Source organism: Gorilla gorilla, chromosome 9 (genome assembly GCF_029281585.2).
Source record: "Gorilla gorilla gorilla isolate KB3781 chromosome 9, NHGRI_mGorGor1-v2.1_pri, whole genome shotgun sequence".
NCBI classification, from domain to species: Eukaryota; Metazoa; Chordata; class Mammalia; order Primates; family Hominidae; genus Gorilla; species Gorilla gorilla.
In genome coordinates this window covers 66231462-66247800 of record NC_073233.2, presented here as the reverse complement: position 1 = coordinate 66247800, position 16339 = coordinate 66231462, and the positions used below count along the sequence as shown (strand labels likewise).

At 36.3% G+C, this 16339-nt stretch overlaps 1 protein-coding gene across 4 annotated transcripts in view; it reads left to right on the top strand.

Moving 5' to 3' along the window:
* The window catches only part of LPXN (leupaxin), a 51932-nt gene that overhangs the window by 8047 nt on the left and 27546 nt on the right, over positions 1-16339 (top strand). For 3 of the 4 annotated variants that reach the window (XM_019037105.3, XM_019037104.3, XM_063711235.1), the window contains exons 2-3: positions 116-273; positions 15787-15886. In XM_019037105.3, the coding sequence (XP_018892650.2) occupies positions 116-273; positions 15787-15886 (258 nt within the window). Of the gene's footprint in view, positions 1-115; positions 274-6559; positions 6607-15786; positions 15887-16339 lie in introns of all 4 variants that reach the window. The other variant, XM_004051222.4, reaches the window with a different exon arrangement.

The following is a 16339-nucleotide window of genomic DNA, read 5'->3' as shown; positions in this document are numbered from 1 at the left end:
AGCCATAATTGAAGAAAAGGAGATGAATGTGGGCACAGTGAAGATATTTAAGGAGAAAATGACTATAGAGATTTAAATATTCTCTGTCATGATTCTCTTGCTTCTTATGGTGTAGATGCCTTATTGGAGGAACTGGAACGCTCCACCCTTCAGGACAATGATGAATATTCCAACCCAGCTCCTCTTCCCCTGGATCAGCATTCCAGAAAGGAGACTAACCTTGATGAGACTTCGGAGATCCTTTCTGTTCAGGATAACACAAGTCCCTTGCCGGTAACTTTTCATTTATTATAGTCCTTAAACATGGATGTTTGAGTGCATTTCTGAAAATTAACTGTATCCCACATAAAATAATATGAAAGGAGAATAATATATCCAAGAAAGAGAAAAAATAATGCCTCGATGTTAATCTAAAGATGTTTTTGGAAAGAGGAAGAGAATTGAGATAATCATCACAGAGGAATGAGTTTTTGAGAACTAAATTTTTTTAAATTTTTTAATTTTTTTATTTTTTTTTATTTTTTGAGACAGAGTCACACTCTGTCTCCAAGGCTGGAGTGCAGTGGCACAATCTCGGCTCACTGCAACCTTCACCTCCCAGGATCAAGCGATTCTCCTGCTTCAGCCTCCCAAGTAGCTAGGATTACAGGCACACACCACCACGCCCAGCTAATTTTTGTATTTTTAGTAGAGACGGGTTTCGTCATGTTGGCCAGGCTGGTCTCAAACTCCTGACCTGAGGTGATTCACCCGCCTTGGCCTCCCAAATTGCTGGGATTACAGGCATGAGCCATCGCGCCCAGCCGAGAACTACATTTTTTCTAATGAGCACATGGTCACAGGCAGAGTATTGTATTCACTGGGGATATTCTGATGTTACTGTGGGGGCATCAGAGATGCCTGTTGCAGTTTGACTGGAATGGTACTCAGGCCAGAGATCACCTGAGGAAGGCCAGGTGGCAGCATAGACAAGTCTTCTCAGGGTGACTTTTTAGGGTCACTACTTCCCAGGTCTTATTTTCTGCTGAATAGATTAGGAGATTCAATTATTAGTTTATATAGAGATGATGAAGTTCTAGGGAACCAACTCAAACTAACCAAATTGACAAGTGATTATATATATATTTTAAAAACCCAGGGCAGGTGCAGTGGCTCAGGCCTGTAATTTCAGCACTTTGGAAGGCTGAGGCGGGGGGATCACTTGAAGCCAGGAGTTTGAGACCAGCCTGGGCCATATGGTGAGACTCACATCTCTATGAAAAATTAAAAAATGAGCAGGGTGTGGTGGCGCGTGCCTATGGTCCCCGCCACTCAGGTGGCTGAAGCAGGAGGATTGCTTAAGCCCAGGTGGTCGAGGCTGCAGTGAGCTATGATTGCGCCACTCCATCCCAGCCTGGGCGACAGAAAAATCAAATTTATTAATTTATGGTTACAGTTAAAGATATCAAGTAAAACAGCTATATTTACTCATATATGTATTCTCTTCCTATGGATAAGTCTATATGGACGTACATTATAATTAAAAGGTTGCTTGATGAGAATGGAATTAGTGTAAGATGAATTAAGTAGATGCTCTTCATAGCTGGTAATTTTGTACTATGATATTTTGATTCATCATTGTTCCCTATATGAAATAGCCAGAAGCACAGACCTGAAATTTGAGCTCAGGGGTAGTTTACACCCTAACTGTTCTTTTCTCCAGACACATACACAGTTTTAAGGATACGAATTTATCTCTCTACTAGGGAACTATTGTCTTTGTTCTCAGTGTTAGATTATAGCTGTAGGCTCCTAAGTGGTCTCCTGCCCTTTGCCCCACTGCAGTCTGTTCTCAAGCAGCCAGGGTCACCTTTAAAAACTAAAGTCAGACTCTGTCATTCTTCTACTCAAAACCCCAAAATGACTCCCATCTCATTTGGAGTAAAAGCCATAGTCTTACGTTGATCTTTCTGGGGTGACCATATATCCTGGTTTACCTGAAAGAGTCCTGGGTTTATGCTTGTTTTTCTCACATCCTATTAACTTTACTTTTTACCCCAGATCTTCAATTTTATTTAAAGTTTTCTTATCAGTATTTGTATTAAGTAAGCCACTATGGCTTAACAGACCTCCTTCCAGCTTCTTCCATGGTCTCATCTAGCAGCGTATGAAACACATATTCAGTGAACAGTGCTCTTTTTTTTTTTTTGAGATGGAGTCTCTTTCTGTCGCGCAGGCTGGAGTGCAGTGGTGCAATCTTGGCTCACTGCCACCTCTGCCTCCCAGGTTCAAGTGATTCTCCTGCCTCAGCCTCCTGAGTATCTGGGACTACAGGCGTGCACCACCATGCGCAGCTAATTTTTGTATTTTTAGTAGAGACAGGATTTCACCATGTTGACTAGGCTGGTCTTGTACTCCTGACCCCAGGTGATTTGCCTGCCTTAGCTTCCCAAAGTGCTGGGATTACAAGCACGAGCCACTGTCCCCAGCCAAATTCTGACTTAATTATGGTTAAATGCAAAAGATGGCTAATGATAACTTGTCTTTTTTCTTGATTCTGTTCAGATGAAACCTAGCTAGCAGCAACCTTTCAAGAATTATATGCAGGGTGCTGCGTGTTAAAGCTAAGAGCTCAAGCACAAGTACCTCTTCTGATCTTAGGTGGTAGCAGAAGAATTTCTGAGGCTTTTCCCCCTGCTGGCCACTTGGTGAACCACCACTCATGCCCTCCCGTGGTCGTGTGGTGGGTGGCCTGTGAGATGCGTGGAACCTCCTCAGAGTCAGTAGAAAATGGGAGAAATTGTGGCTTAATGTCATACAAATTATGTTTAGGAAATAGAGGCTAAGTAATTTTGCCATAGAGTATAGTGTAACCTAATTGTTCTATTAAAGCAGTTTTGTTATTATTTGTATATGTGAAGCTCTATTTGTTTTATTATATGGTAATGCCTTTTGAATTTTACAATAAACCCTTTCAGCAGTTAGCTCAAAACAAAACCCACATGTTTAATTGTCTCAAGAAAGCTGATAATGAATATGCAACGTGCAGAAAATATTTTTCAATATTTACCATGCACCATGCAGGCAAGTAGAAAGATCACTATCCCTTTGAAAACCAGAAGGTACAAATATGGTGAAGCAGCTTTGGCATCTATTTCCAAAGTTAATAATTTAAGAAGAACATGCCTTAAAATGACTTCAACACGGCAGCTGCAGGAGGCCTATGTACATGTCATTGTGAAGCACACCGTCCCATTAGTATCAAATAACTCATAAATTAATTTTGCTCATTTTCAATTCCAAGTTTTCTTGTACTTGTAAGTAAACTGGTAATAATTAATGAGTGATTTCCCTTTGCAAACCTTCAAATAATGTTTTTTATAATAATGTCCTTAGAGGTCTCAATTCAAAAATGTATTAATTCTGAAATGTTTCAATTTTGTTTTTTATCTAATTCAAAGAATCAAAATAAAATATGTGAAAATTTATTTCCTAGTCAAAAAGTGAAACATCTGACATTGTTAATGCCACTGTAAATTTAGTAGAAAAGCTCAACATTGAAGGTAAACTGTTGTTTTTGTTGTAAGAATATGAATACAAATGTTAATAGAGCACAGCATTGTGTTAAAAATGTTCTTACCAAGTTAACAAGCTATGGAGCAGAAATGTACTTGGAATTGCTTGTAATGTGCACAAAATTTGTGACTGCATTCAAACAAGCTGCAGTATTCTGTCAGTCAAAACAGAAACTAAAATTGTCAAAATGTATAAATATAAATATATATATATACACACACGTGCACAGATTATATAAGTAACTGATCTACAAAACTTTTCTGACAGAAGCTGATATTGAACACTACCATGCAAGGAAACATTTCAGAATGACTATATGTATATTCCTGTCTGTGTTGCATGTCATCAGTTGGATTTTGGGAATGCCTGAGCCTTTGAAAAACCACTTTGTAAAGCAACCCAAATTTAGATTGCATTATGTTCAAGACCAGTTGGAAATTTTTAATCAATTACTGAATGAATGTAGCATGAAAATTCAGCTTTTGAAGCTTTTAGCAAGTTACAATTATGTAAAATAAGGCTTGCAAAGGAAGAAGCTCAAATTTCTCCCTACAAAAGCGAAGAAGGAGTTGAACAAATCAAAAGATGAAAGCAGATATGGTTTAATTATCTATTTTGACAATTGTGCTTCAGAAAAATCTTGACTTTGATGTATTTTGACTTCTAATTTTATTTGGATAAATTTTTATTCTCTATCAAAATGGAGAAAAATTGTGAAAGTCTATGATTTTGCAGTATCTAGATTTGGTGAAATGTTGAAACAATCACAGATATAGACAACTTGAAAGTTTTATCTTGTAAGAAATTATTGAGCAAAAGTGCTTTGAATGAAGGTAGAAAGACAGCACCTATGACGATATTGGCCTGAAATATTTACATATTTTAATATAAAAAATGAGAAGATTCTTCGTTTAGCAGAACTTACAGGTTCATCAGTATCTAGAGAGGAAATGTGTTCTCAGTTAAAAACATATAGTGAAGCATCAATTAAAGTTGTCCATAATTTCAAATATATTAACCATAAAATGAAGTTTTGAAAAAGATTGCAGTTTTATAAAAATAATAACTGTTTAAATAAAAAACGAAAAAAAAACACATGTTCCTGAAAAATGTCCATATCCCGATGCTAGAGACAATAATATCTAAATAACCAATTAAGGTATGTGAATACATATAAAGAATAATTGTCTGTACCATTAAAAATGTTCAGATAATCAATTTTTTGTTGTTGAGACAGAGTGTCACTCTGTTGCCCAGGCTGGAGTGCAGTGGCACGATCTTGGCTCGCTGCAACCTCCGCCTCCTGGGTTCAAGCAATTCTCCTGTCTCAGCCTCCCGAGTAGCTGGGACTACAGGCAACCACCACCATACCTGGCAAATTTTTTTGTATTTTTGGTAGAGACAGGGTTTCACCATGTCTGGTCACATGACACCAGGCTGGTCTCAAATTCTCCTGACCTCAAATGATGCACGTGCCTCAGCCTCTCAAAGTGCTGGGATGATAGGCGTTAGCCACTGTGCCTGGCCAATATTTTTTTAAAGTTGCTTGAATGTTCATAACTTTGTATCACTATCACTTTAAGATATTTCAGGAAATTTTTATTTTGAAAATAAATTTTGGATAGAATTATCTTATAGGTCCACCAGTATAATAAGACCAAATTCAGGTCAATAAACAAATTTTTTTTTTTTTTTGAGACCGAGTCTCGCTCTGTCACCCAGGCTGGAGTGCAGTGGCATGATCTCAGCTCACTGCAATCTCTGCCTCCCGGGTTCAAGCAATTCTCCAAGCCTCAGCCTCCTGAGTAGCTGGGATTACAGGCATGCACCACCACTCCCAGCTAAATTTTTGTAGTTTTAGTAGAGACGGGGTTTCACCATGTTAGCCAGGATGATCTCGATCTCCTGACCTCGTGATCCGCCCGCCTCAGCCACCCAAAGTACTGGGATTACGGGCGTGAGCCACCACGCCCGTCCAATAAACACATATTTTAAAAATGATACAAGCTCGTGATCCGTCTGCCTCGGCTGCCCAAAGTACTGGGATTACGGGCATGAGCCACCGTGCCTGGCCAATAAACACATATTTTAAAAGTGATACAATATAACTTATTTTTGGAACCCATTCTGAACGTTTGGTGATGTGGCCACCTCATCTGCATGATCTAGCCCCTTTACTTGCTGTCCCTGTGTCCTTGGTTCACTCTGCTCAGGCCACACTCTCCTTCTCGTGGTTCCACAGATGCTCCAGGTGGTTTTCCTGCTGGCCTTTCCACCTGAATCATATGAACCCAGATATTTGCTTTCTTTCCCCACCTCCTATATAAGTCCTTGCTCAAGCGTTCTCTTATCAGTGAGTCCTTCCCTGATCAGTATATTTATAATTGCTGTCTCTCCCCACTTCCCATCCTCTATGCAGAATATTACTTTTGCATACCAATTTCTTTATTATTTGTTTCACAGCACCAGAATGTAAGCTTCAGGGCTTACAGTTTTTATTTGATTGTTTTGCTTTTTGACTGCTACATCCTCAGCCCTGGCACATGACAGGCCCTCAATACATATTTGTTCAATTAATAAATGAATTGCCAGCCAACCATCTTTTAGATTCACATGTTATTTCTTTTCATATGTCAAGTTTAATAATATTATAGTCTCCTCCTAGGCACCATCCTGTTTAGTTAAAGGGGCTTAGCTCTGACCCATTTTATTTGATTTATGGTTCTCATCTAAGGAGGATCAACTTCTCTATTTCAGTGGTTTTTAGGCAAGGAGGGGCTGCTAGTGTTTGTTCACATGCCGACTACTCTGTTTAGAATTTGGCTTTTCTTTGTGGGATGGCTGGTAATTCCTCTGGCTTGTGAAAGAAGAGCTCATAGATATGCCACTTGTCAGTCCCCTTTAAAAGCTACAAACATCTATTAACTGTGGGTATCATTAAGCCTCAACATTCTGATAACAAAAATTTATTCTTTGCTCTTCTCTTGTCACTTATATATCTTAGGCGCAGCTCGTGTATACTACCAATATCCAGGAGCTCAATGTCTACAGGTATTTTTTTTTCTATTAAATGCTTTTAAAAATTAAAGTTAGTAGATAATTGTTATCAATCTTTGTTTGGGTGATAATTTGCTTTGCAAGTGTTTATTATTAGAACTCGTATATCATCCTCCTCTTTCCATAGTCTTTGAGCATAGGTAGAATTCTGTGAAGCTGACTTGACAACTTCTCAAGGTGCCTGGCTTCTGGAAGGGTTGTCTAGGCTAGTGGGCCCTGCTATGTCCATTACCACCCAAAGAAGTGTAAATACTCCCAGAGTTACCACAGATGTTTTGTCCACGCTATTCCAGATGTTATGCTTCAGTTTCCTGAAAGATAAAACACACCTGAAGAAACTTCAGCAAGATTCTAGCAATGTCAGAGCTAAGATGAGGGTTAAACTAAGACAGTGGGTCTCCCTGGCCAACTGATGAGTATTTACTTTTTCTTTCCATATTTGCTCAAAATTTGTATAGTGGGTAGAGGGATTTCCTTTTATGAGAAGTTCCATATTAAAACAGATACACTTACTAAATCATTTCTTCTGGCTAAAGCAGAATTGGCAGTCTGAAAAAATAAAAAGATTAACTTATTCTCTCCTTAGTTATAGCTTGCAATTTTTAACATCAGACAACTTTCTGGAAAACAAATTAAAGAGCATAAAATATAGATAGTAAAGATTCATGCTTGGGAAACAGTGCTAGATCACACCTTATTTGGTTTCAGGATTGCAGTCAATAGTGCACACATGCAAGGCAAAAATAAGGCAAGAACTGTGCTACAAGAAGTTTTCTTAAAACTTCCCTCTTAAGGATGCTTTTTACTTTGGTGAAGGTGAGGCCAATTTATTGATACATATTGCCAGTTTATTCTAGTTCCAAGGATGTTGCCAGATGAGAATTCCTCCTAGTCCCTCCCCAGTCCCTGAAGCCCCAATGAAAAATAAAAACAAAGCAAAACAATAACAAAAAGTGGCTGGCACACAATAGGTCCTCAGTAAATATTTGGTTTCTTAAATCTAGGAAACCAAGACTCCAGTAGAAATGCGAGTGAATGCATGAACATATAACATGAAAACTAGCCCAACCAACAGCCTGTATATCTGGCACTGTGATTATTAACTGATGGTGTACCAATACTAACTTATTGACACCCTCTTCCTCATAGTATGGGCCTCTCTGGCCTATTTCCCATGATTTCCTCCCTCTCTTGCTCTATATTCCAGGGGAGTATAGAGCTGACCCCTTGGGTTTTCCAGGCTCCAGGATCAGTTGGTCCTCACTGTCTTCAACCAATGGGAGGCACTGTGGAAAGACTGCAGGGTAAAAAGCAGTGAAATCCAGGGCATTTCCCCCCCAAGTCGCTCTATTTCCACAGGATCTCTGTCAGCAGCTTTATCTTCTTTATGACTTCGGCTGGAGCACAACAGGTCTGCTGTGGTTTCAGCTTCTACCTGTTGACTTGGGCCCCTAGCTCTGGTAACTTCTCCTCTTTTCTTTTTCCCTTTGGCTTAGGGGTAGTAGTGACTTCTGGGTTACTCAGTGTCTTCTGTTTTGCTTCTTAGCTCTCCCCTCACCTGTGTAATCAGGTTTCTGGACTAAACTCTGTGTACTCATGTGGTTTGTGTTTTCCTGACTGGCCTTTGATGTACTTCCCATTACTGAATGATACTTGCTGTGTAGCCAGGCCTCTGTGGGAGAGTGACATAAAATCCAGGTGACCTAGTAAATATGTAATAGATAGGTGCACATCCCTGACACTAGTATCACTCTGAGCTGGCAAGGCTAGCATATAAATAGAATATTAGACACACAAACTAGATTCCTGCACTCTGTTTCTGCTATTTACTCTGGCTTGCTTAAATGAACTAAATGTTGCTTTTAACATACCTTCAGAGTATTTTCAATACTAGCTCTGAATATAACAATGCAATAACATTTCTAGTATAGTTATATATCAATAGCAACATGAGCAATAATTTAGAAATGTATCTTTTACATAAAAATAATTCTGGTAATAATCGAGAGGAATAAGTCATAAAAATATAACAGAGAAATAAGTAGGGGAAAAAAACCCAGCACAATGAAGCCCCTTGCTTAAGTCTGGATTCTTTTAGATGCATCTCTTGTGATATGTGTTACTGAAATCTCTGAGCAATGAAGTAAGTTGCTGCTGATGACATAGGCAAGCATCTTTACTATCTTCAAAAGGTCAGGGAACAAATCAAAGGTTCTTCTCTTTTCAGGAACATTTCCTGCAGTGGGCGCTTTAATTTGTAATCATTAACTCTTCAAGGTCTCTCATTTCTTATGTAGAATTTTATACTGTTGACTCAATAACTGTTGGAGTATTATAACAATGATCTATTTCCCTTTCTACACTGCACTAGGACTCTAGTTAAAAACCAGTGGTAATTCTTTGAATAAGCACAAATTTGCCCCAACTGTGAGATTGGAAGGTTTTTTAGGAATATACAAGCCCTGCTAAGAAACTGCATTTGTTCTGCATTTGGGCATAGGGCAGCAGAATGTGTTCACAGTCCTGCTGCCTTTTGTATTCCCAAGGCATTTGCCTGTGGCAGCAGCTACGAAAGGATTATGACTGATCGAGCTGTGAGAAAAAGCTCCAGTGTACCTTCTGGGAAACGTCCACGATGGATTGAATCAATTACTTACATACTTTACCGTTTTTGCTGTCAGATTAAAACAAAAAATCTTGCATCTAGTAGAGGGCCATGTTGTACCTAAAAGATAAATCTTTTATCTTAAGAGATATCCATTTTCCTCTTATATTTTCCTTGTTGTTAAGTGATCAAAAATAAGTGGACATGAGATATGTCGTATCGAAAAGATAGTCTTTTCTTCTTAAGAGAGAAAAGTATCCACTTTTCTTCTACTTTTTTTCTGGCTGGTAACTACATAAAGATAAGTAGTAAATGTATGTTTTCATTTTTGAAAATATATTAAGTGAAAGGCAGAACATTTACTTTTATTTATGACTGCATCTTTGTGCAGAGAGAGAGAGAGAAAAGGCTTGAGTAGTCGTGAGACAGAAGGTTTTGGTTTGGGTTGTTAGCTAAGCTCTGTTGATTAATGTTGATTACAAACATGATTCCACAGTCAGTTACCTTTTTATACCTTTTGGCCCGGTGATTTCCCATCTTAAAATTTAACTCTATGTAAATGATCAAACATGGGTGCAAATATTTGTTTGGCAGTATTGATTATAATAATGAAAGTTAGAAAACAATCTAAGTGTCCATCAATAGATTACTGGTTTGATAAATTATATAATACATTATATATTTGAAAATATATAGCCTTTAAACATTATTTTGGCAGATAATTCAGGACACACAGCACAAACTTTGCAGTTTGCAGGCCCAAGCTCTTTGTTACTTGCCAACTGTATTATGTACAAAAAAGGTTTTAACTTCTCTAAGCCCCAGTTTTTCATTTGGAGGTGATAATACCTAGCTTTTAAGGTTGTTATTATAAAAGATTTAAAGAGAACCTGTGTAAAGCTCTGTATAGAGTGTCAGGCATAGTGCAGACAGACATTCAATAAATGCTACCTATTATGGTTGCAGAAGATAGAAAAATGTTTGCATAAGAGTAGGAAAAATGTATAATTTTAGTTTTCTAAAATTACACACAATCATAGTTAAGTGTAATGGTATCAGCCAAAATGTCCAGAGTAAATGCCTCCTGAAAAGGGGATTATATGTGTTTAAAATTTTTTCTTTATATTTCTCTGCAGTTTTCAAATTTTCTACACTTAACATGTGTTAATTTTATATTTTAGAACAATTTTAAATAGAAAGCTCTACACTGTGACTATATTTATGTACTTTACTGAAGATTGTTTGTAGAACCATTGTGTGTGTATGTGTGTGTATAATAACCGAGATATACAGGTGAATTGCACTACTGATGTCTCATCTGACACCTCCACCACTTCATCTGTTGGCCATGTGTGTTAGCTATTTTCCTAGTATAGATGACCTGTGTTTTGTTTTGTTTTAAAAATATAACTTAAGATACAAAACTATTTCATAAACTCATGTGCGTAAAAAGTCGAAGAATTTGGAAATGTATACATAGGGTGAAAATTGAGACCACTCCGCTTAGAGTCTTTCCTCTCACCAACTCATTACCAGCTCCACGGGTAACTGCTGTCAGGTTCTTCTCCTTACAGACTTATGTGTGTGCATATTCACACTTATGTACATGGGCTTATAAATTTATATAAATGGAAGTAAATTTTTTTCTTTTTTAAATTTGAGATAGGGTCTCTCTCTATTGCCCAGGATGGAGAACAGTGGTGTTATCTTGGCTCACTGCAGCCTTGACCTCCTGGGCTCAAATTATTTTCTCATCTCAGTCTCCCAAGTAGCTGGGACCACAGGCGTGTGCCACCACACCCAGCTAATTTTTAAAATTTTCATAGAGATGGAGTCTCCCTATGTTTCCCAGGCTGGTCTTGAACTCCTGGGCTCAAGCAGTCCTCCTACCTCAGCCTCCTGAAGTGCTAAGATTACAGGCATGAGTGACTGCACCAGGCTGGAAGTATAATTTTCGTATTGTTCTGGGCTTTTCTTTTTTACACTAACGATGTATGTTGGAAGTCTTTTTTAGTTCACATAAATCTATGTCTGCTTAGCAGTTGCATGTTATTCTATAGCATGGATGAACCATAATTTATTTTACTTTAGCTCCATTGGTTTATTTCCAATTTGCTCATAGAAAATGTACCCTAATAAATGTCCTTGCACATATATTTATATATATATGTCCAATTTTTCTGTAGGATAGATTCTTAGTAGCAAAATTGCTGAATCAAGTGGTATATGTGTCTGAAATGTTGATAGATACTGCCTTGCAAAAGTGTTTATAAATTTATATAACCACCTATGGTATATATAAATGTGTATGTGTATATATATAAAATTCATATTTTGCCAACACTGCATATTATCCCTCTTTTAAAATTTCAACTAATAGGTAAATATTAGTATCTCATTGCTTTAAATTGCAAATTTAAAGATTAATGAGGTTGAGGGTATTTTTATATAGTAATAAACATTTGAGTTTCTTTTTCTGAAACCTGCTTTTTAAAAGAATCTTTAGCTCAGGTTTCTATTTTTCTAAATTATTTATACATTTCTTTAAAATCTTGAATATTATGTTTTAAATATTTATTTATATTTAAGTTTTGTGAACTTAGCTGTATCAATATTTTTTTCATTTTTGAAATCACTTCAGAATTTTATGTCCATCTTAGGAAAACCTTCATTACCCCAAATTGTAAAATATATTCTTCATTTTTCTATTATCTTTACATTTAAAAATATTGATATCTATCTTTAATTTGTCTCAAATTTATTCATGTATTTGGTGTGTTGGGGATCCATATTTATTTTGTACCAAATAGGTTGTTATTCTTTGAGTCGAATAGTCTGTTTTGGATGATTTGAAATGCCCCATTGCTCATATAGCAAGTTCTTTCAGGTGCAGGAGCCTGTTTCTGGGTTTTCTAATCTACTCCTTTGACCTATTTGTTTTTCTTTTTCTTCTTCCTTTCCTTTCTTCTCTTTTTTTTGACAGGGTCTCATTCTGCTTCTGTTGTCCAGGCTGGCATGCAGTAGTGTGATCACAACTCACTGCAGCCTTGGCCTCCTGGGCTAAAGTGATCCTCCTGCCCCAGCCTCCTGAGTAGCTGAGACGACACATGTGTGCTACCACATCTGGCTGATTTTTAAATTTTTGTAGAGACAGGGTCTCCCTATGTTGCCCAGGCTGGTCTTAAACTCCTGGGCTCAAGCAGTCCTCCTGCCTCAGCTTCCCAAAGGAATCACAGGTATGAATGATCGCACCCAGCCCTATCTTCTTTACCAACATCATACAAATTTAATTATTGTTACTCTATAAGACACCACATCTATCAAGACAAATCTTCCCTCCTGTTTTTTTTTTCTTTAAAACTTTTAATTTTTATGGAGACCAGGTCTCTCTCATGTTTCCCAGGTTGTTCTCAAACTCCAGCTCCCAAGTGATTCTCTTACCTGGACCTCCCAAAGTGCTGGGACCACAGGTGTGAGACACCATACACCCCTCCTATTTTTTTTTTCCAAAATTGTCTTGAGTGTTCTAACCCATAAATGTTAACATCATCTTATTAATTAGCTTGAATAATTATATCAGAATTTTTATTTGAATTACATTGAATTTACAGTTTAGGGGAAACTGACATAATATTTATCTTCATTTATATAGGCCTTCTTTTCTAAAAATAAATTTTATTGTGCATATTTAAGGTGTACAATATTATGTTATGGGATATGAATAGTTAGTAAAATGGTTACTATAGTGAGGCAAATTAACATATTTATTATCTTACACAGTTACACATTTTTGTTTGTTTGTTTTTGTGGCAAGAACAGCCAAAATTTACTCATTCAGCAGGAATCCTAAATACGATACAATTTCATTACCGATAGTTCTTATGTTGTACATTAGATCTCTAGGCTAGTTCATCTTACATATCTGCTACTTCATATTCTCTAACCTACATGTCCCCATTTTCACCCCCTTTCCTGCCTCTCATCACCAGTGTATCTACGTATTTGGCCTTTTTAAATGACAAAAGAGGATTCCACCTATAAGTGAGATCATGCAATATGTTTCTTTCTTATTTAACTTGGTATAATGTCCTTCCAATTCATCAATGCTATGACAAATAGCAGAATCTCCTTTTTTTAAGGCTCACTAATATTCTGTTGTATATGTGTGCATATTTCACAATTTCTTTATTCCATTGGTGTCCATCCATTGATGGACACTTAACTTGTTTCCACCTCTTGGCTATTGTGAATTGTGAATATTGTGGCAATGAACATATGAGTGCAGATATCTTTACGAAGTGGTAATTCCATTTATTTTGTGTATGCCCAGAAGAAGGATTCCTGTGTCATGTGGTATTTCTATTTTTAATTCCTTTAGAAACCTCCATATTATTTTCTGTAATGGCTGTAACAATCTACATTCCCACCAACAGTGTATAAAGGTTCTTTTTTCTCCATACCCTGGCCAACATTTGCCATCTTTTGACTTTTTGAGAATAGCCATCTGTTTGTGAGTGGTATCTCATAATAGTTTGATTTGCATTTCCCTGATGATTAATGGTGTTGAATACCTTTTCATATACCTTTTGGCCATTTTTATTTCTTCTTTGGAAAAATATCTATTCAGGTCCTTTGCTGATTGTTTAATTGGATATGTGGATCTTCCTTTATGTCTGCCAATGGTTTTTCTTCATAGAATTCTTACACATTTCTTGTTAAATATATTATTTGATATTTTACAACTTTTGTTAGAATTGTGAACAGGTTCTTTTTTTCGCATTGGATTTTCAAACTGCTTATTGATGATCAATAAGAAAGAGACTGTTTCATTTCATTCTTGTATCTAATCACCACCCTGATCTTTTTTATTCATTCCAATGGTTGTTCAGTCATTTATCTTACATTTTCCTGGGAAATTATTACACCATCTATTTTAAAAGAAAGACTGAGGATGTGCTGCCTTTTTTTCAAATATATAATTCTCTTACTTTACTTTTAAATGCGTTTGATAATGTATTCTAGAATAATGTTGAAGATTGCCAATGATAATAGGATCTATGTCCAACTTATCTCTTAATTAGAAATCTGCTTAATAATTATGAGGCTTGCTATAGATTTCTTATGGAAACATTTTATCAGTTTATAGACTTTTTCTTATTTTTCTTGATATTCAACAACAGGAATGGTTGTTAAATGTCTTCCACAGCTTTTTCAGCACATATCATTGTGTTTATAAAGCTTTTCTCCTATTTGTTAATGAATTATATTAATCTTTTTCCTAATTTTGAATTTCAAACTATTTTTGTATGACCAGTATAAACACCACCTAGCCATGACTTGTTAAAATTTTTTATGTTTTTTAAAAAAACACGTTTCAACTAATTTTATTTAACCTTCTATCTTCACACATGCACATCGTTTTTTCTTTGATTTTAAAAAGTTTCTGTGCTACTTATAGAATGAATTAGGTAATGTTCCATATTTTTCTATGTATTTGGGAATTTTATACAATGATCCCCCAAAAACTGTCAGTTTTTGTTTTATTTCTTGTTTTCTGTTTCACTAATTTATGCATTTATTCCTTCTGTTGAATTATTTTAGATTTTTCTGAGACTCTTGACTTGGAAGTTTTGTTTATTTCTGATCTTTCTCACTTTTTAATATCACACTTAAGTCTATTTATATATTTTCTTCTCAATAACATTTAGCTTTCAACTCCCAAAGGTGTGCGTGTGTGTGTGTGCATGTGTGTGAGTGTGTGTGTGTGTTTTCATTGCTATTTCTAACTGGTTTGAAAATTCAGTTTAATTTTTTTATCCCAAGAATTATTTAGAAGTGCTTTGTTTTTTCTTAAGTGGATAGTTTTTATGATTAATTTGTACTTCTATTCACTCCAATCTAAGAATGTGGTCTATATGATGTACTTTTAAAAATTTATTGAGCTTTACTTTGTATCTTCATACATAGTTAATTTTACTAATGTTTATGCAGCTACTTGAATAGAATCTGTATTCTGTTTATTGGGTCCAAAGTTTTATTTATTTATAATTTACTTACAATTATATGAATATGAAATCATCATCATATATATTATCTAAACTTTCTGCACCAGAGATTTGCAAACTTGTTCTGTAAAGAGGCAGATAGTAAGTTTGTTAGGCTTTTGTGGACTATAAAGTCTTTGTAGCAACTACCCAACTGTGCAGAAAAGCATCTATGGACAGTAGATAAATGAATGGACATGGCCAGATTTGATCCAAGGACCTTAGTTTGTTGATGCCTGCTCTATATTCTAGTTTATTTTTATTTTTTGACAAAAACTGACAGGAGATATAATACTTTTTATAACTTAGATGACCAGGGAGAAATAGAGAAAAAAGGCAGAGAGAACTTGTTTAGATTTTTTGGTCTAGTACATATTAATATATTTTTAAAATACCCCCATCTCTGATTTTAGCTTCATATCCAGGGGATTCATTATTACAATTGCATTTCTAGTACTTTATGTGTGGCTTAACATTATTTGAGTTTTGATTTGTTCATATGACTTTTTTGTTTTCCCTCTATAGTGAAGCCCAAGAGCCAAAGGGATCACCACCACCTTCTAAAACGTCAGCAGCTGCTCAGTTGGATGAGCTCATGGCTCACCTGACTGAGATGCAGGCCAAGGTGAGTGCAGGCCAAGGTGAGTGCAGTCCAGATGATAAACAGGGCCCATGGGGTCACCAGTTTATCTTTGTGGAACTCAGTTCTCCATTCTTCCACTTAGGAATTTTCCTAAGTTGTCATTGCTTTTTCCAGACTAAATTTAATTCCATGAATTAACCCATCTTTGTACTATGTGTTATTTGGACACAAAAATTAATATATAATACAGACTTTGATCTCAAGGAGCTGGAGTGTGCTTGGCAAAATGAGGCATAAGTTTCTTAACATTTATAGAATAAAAGCCAGGTGGTTTGCAAACATATGTGGAGCAAACATTACGGATATAGAGAGATTTTGGAGATTTAATCAGAGTTGAAACTTGGGATGGACTCTGAAGAACTGGCAGAGTTTGGACATAAAGAGATGGGAAGAAAGGTGGTTTTAGTTGCAATGAGTCCTGAGGGCAGAGGTATC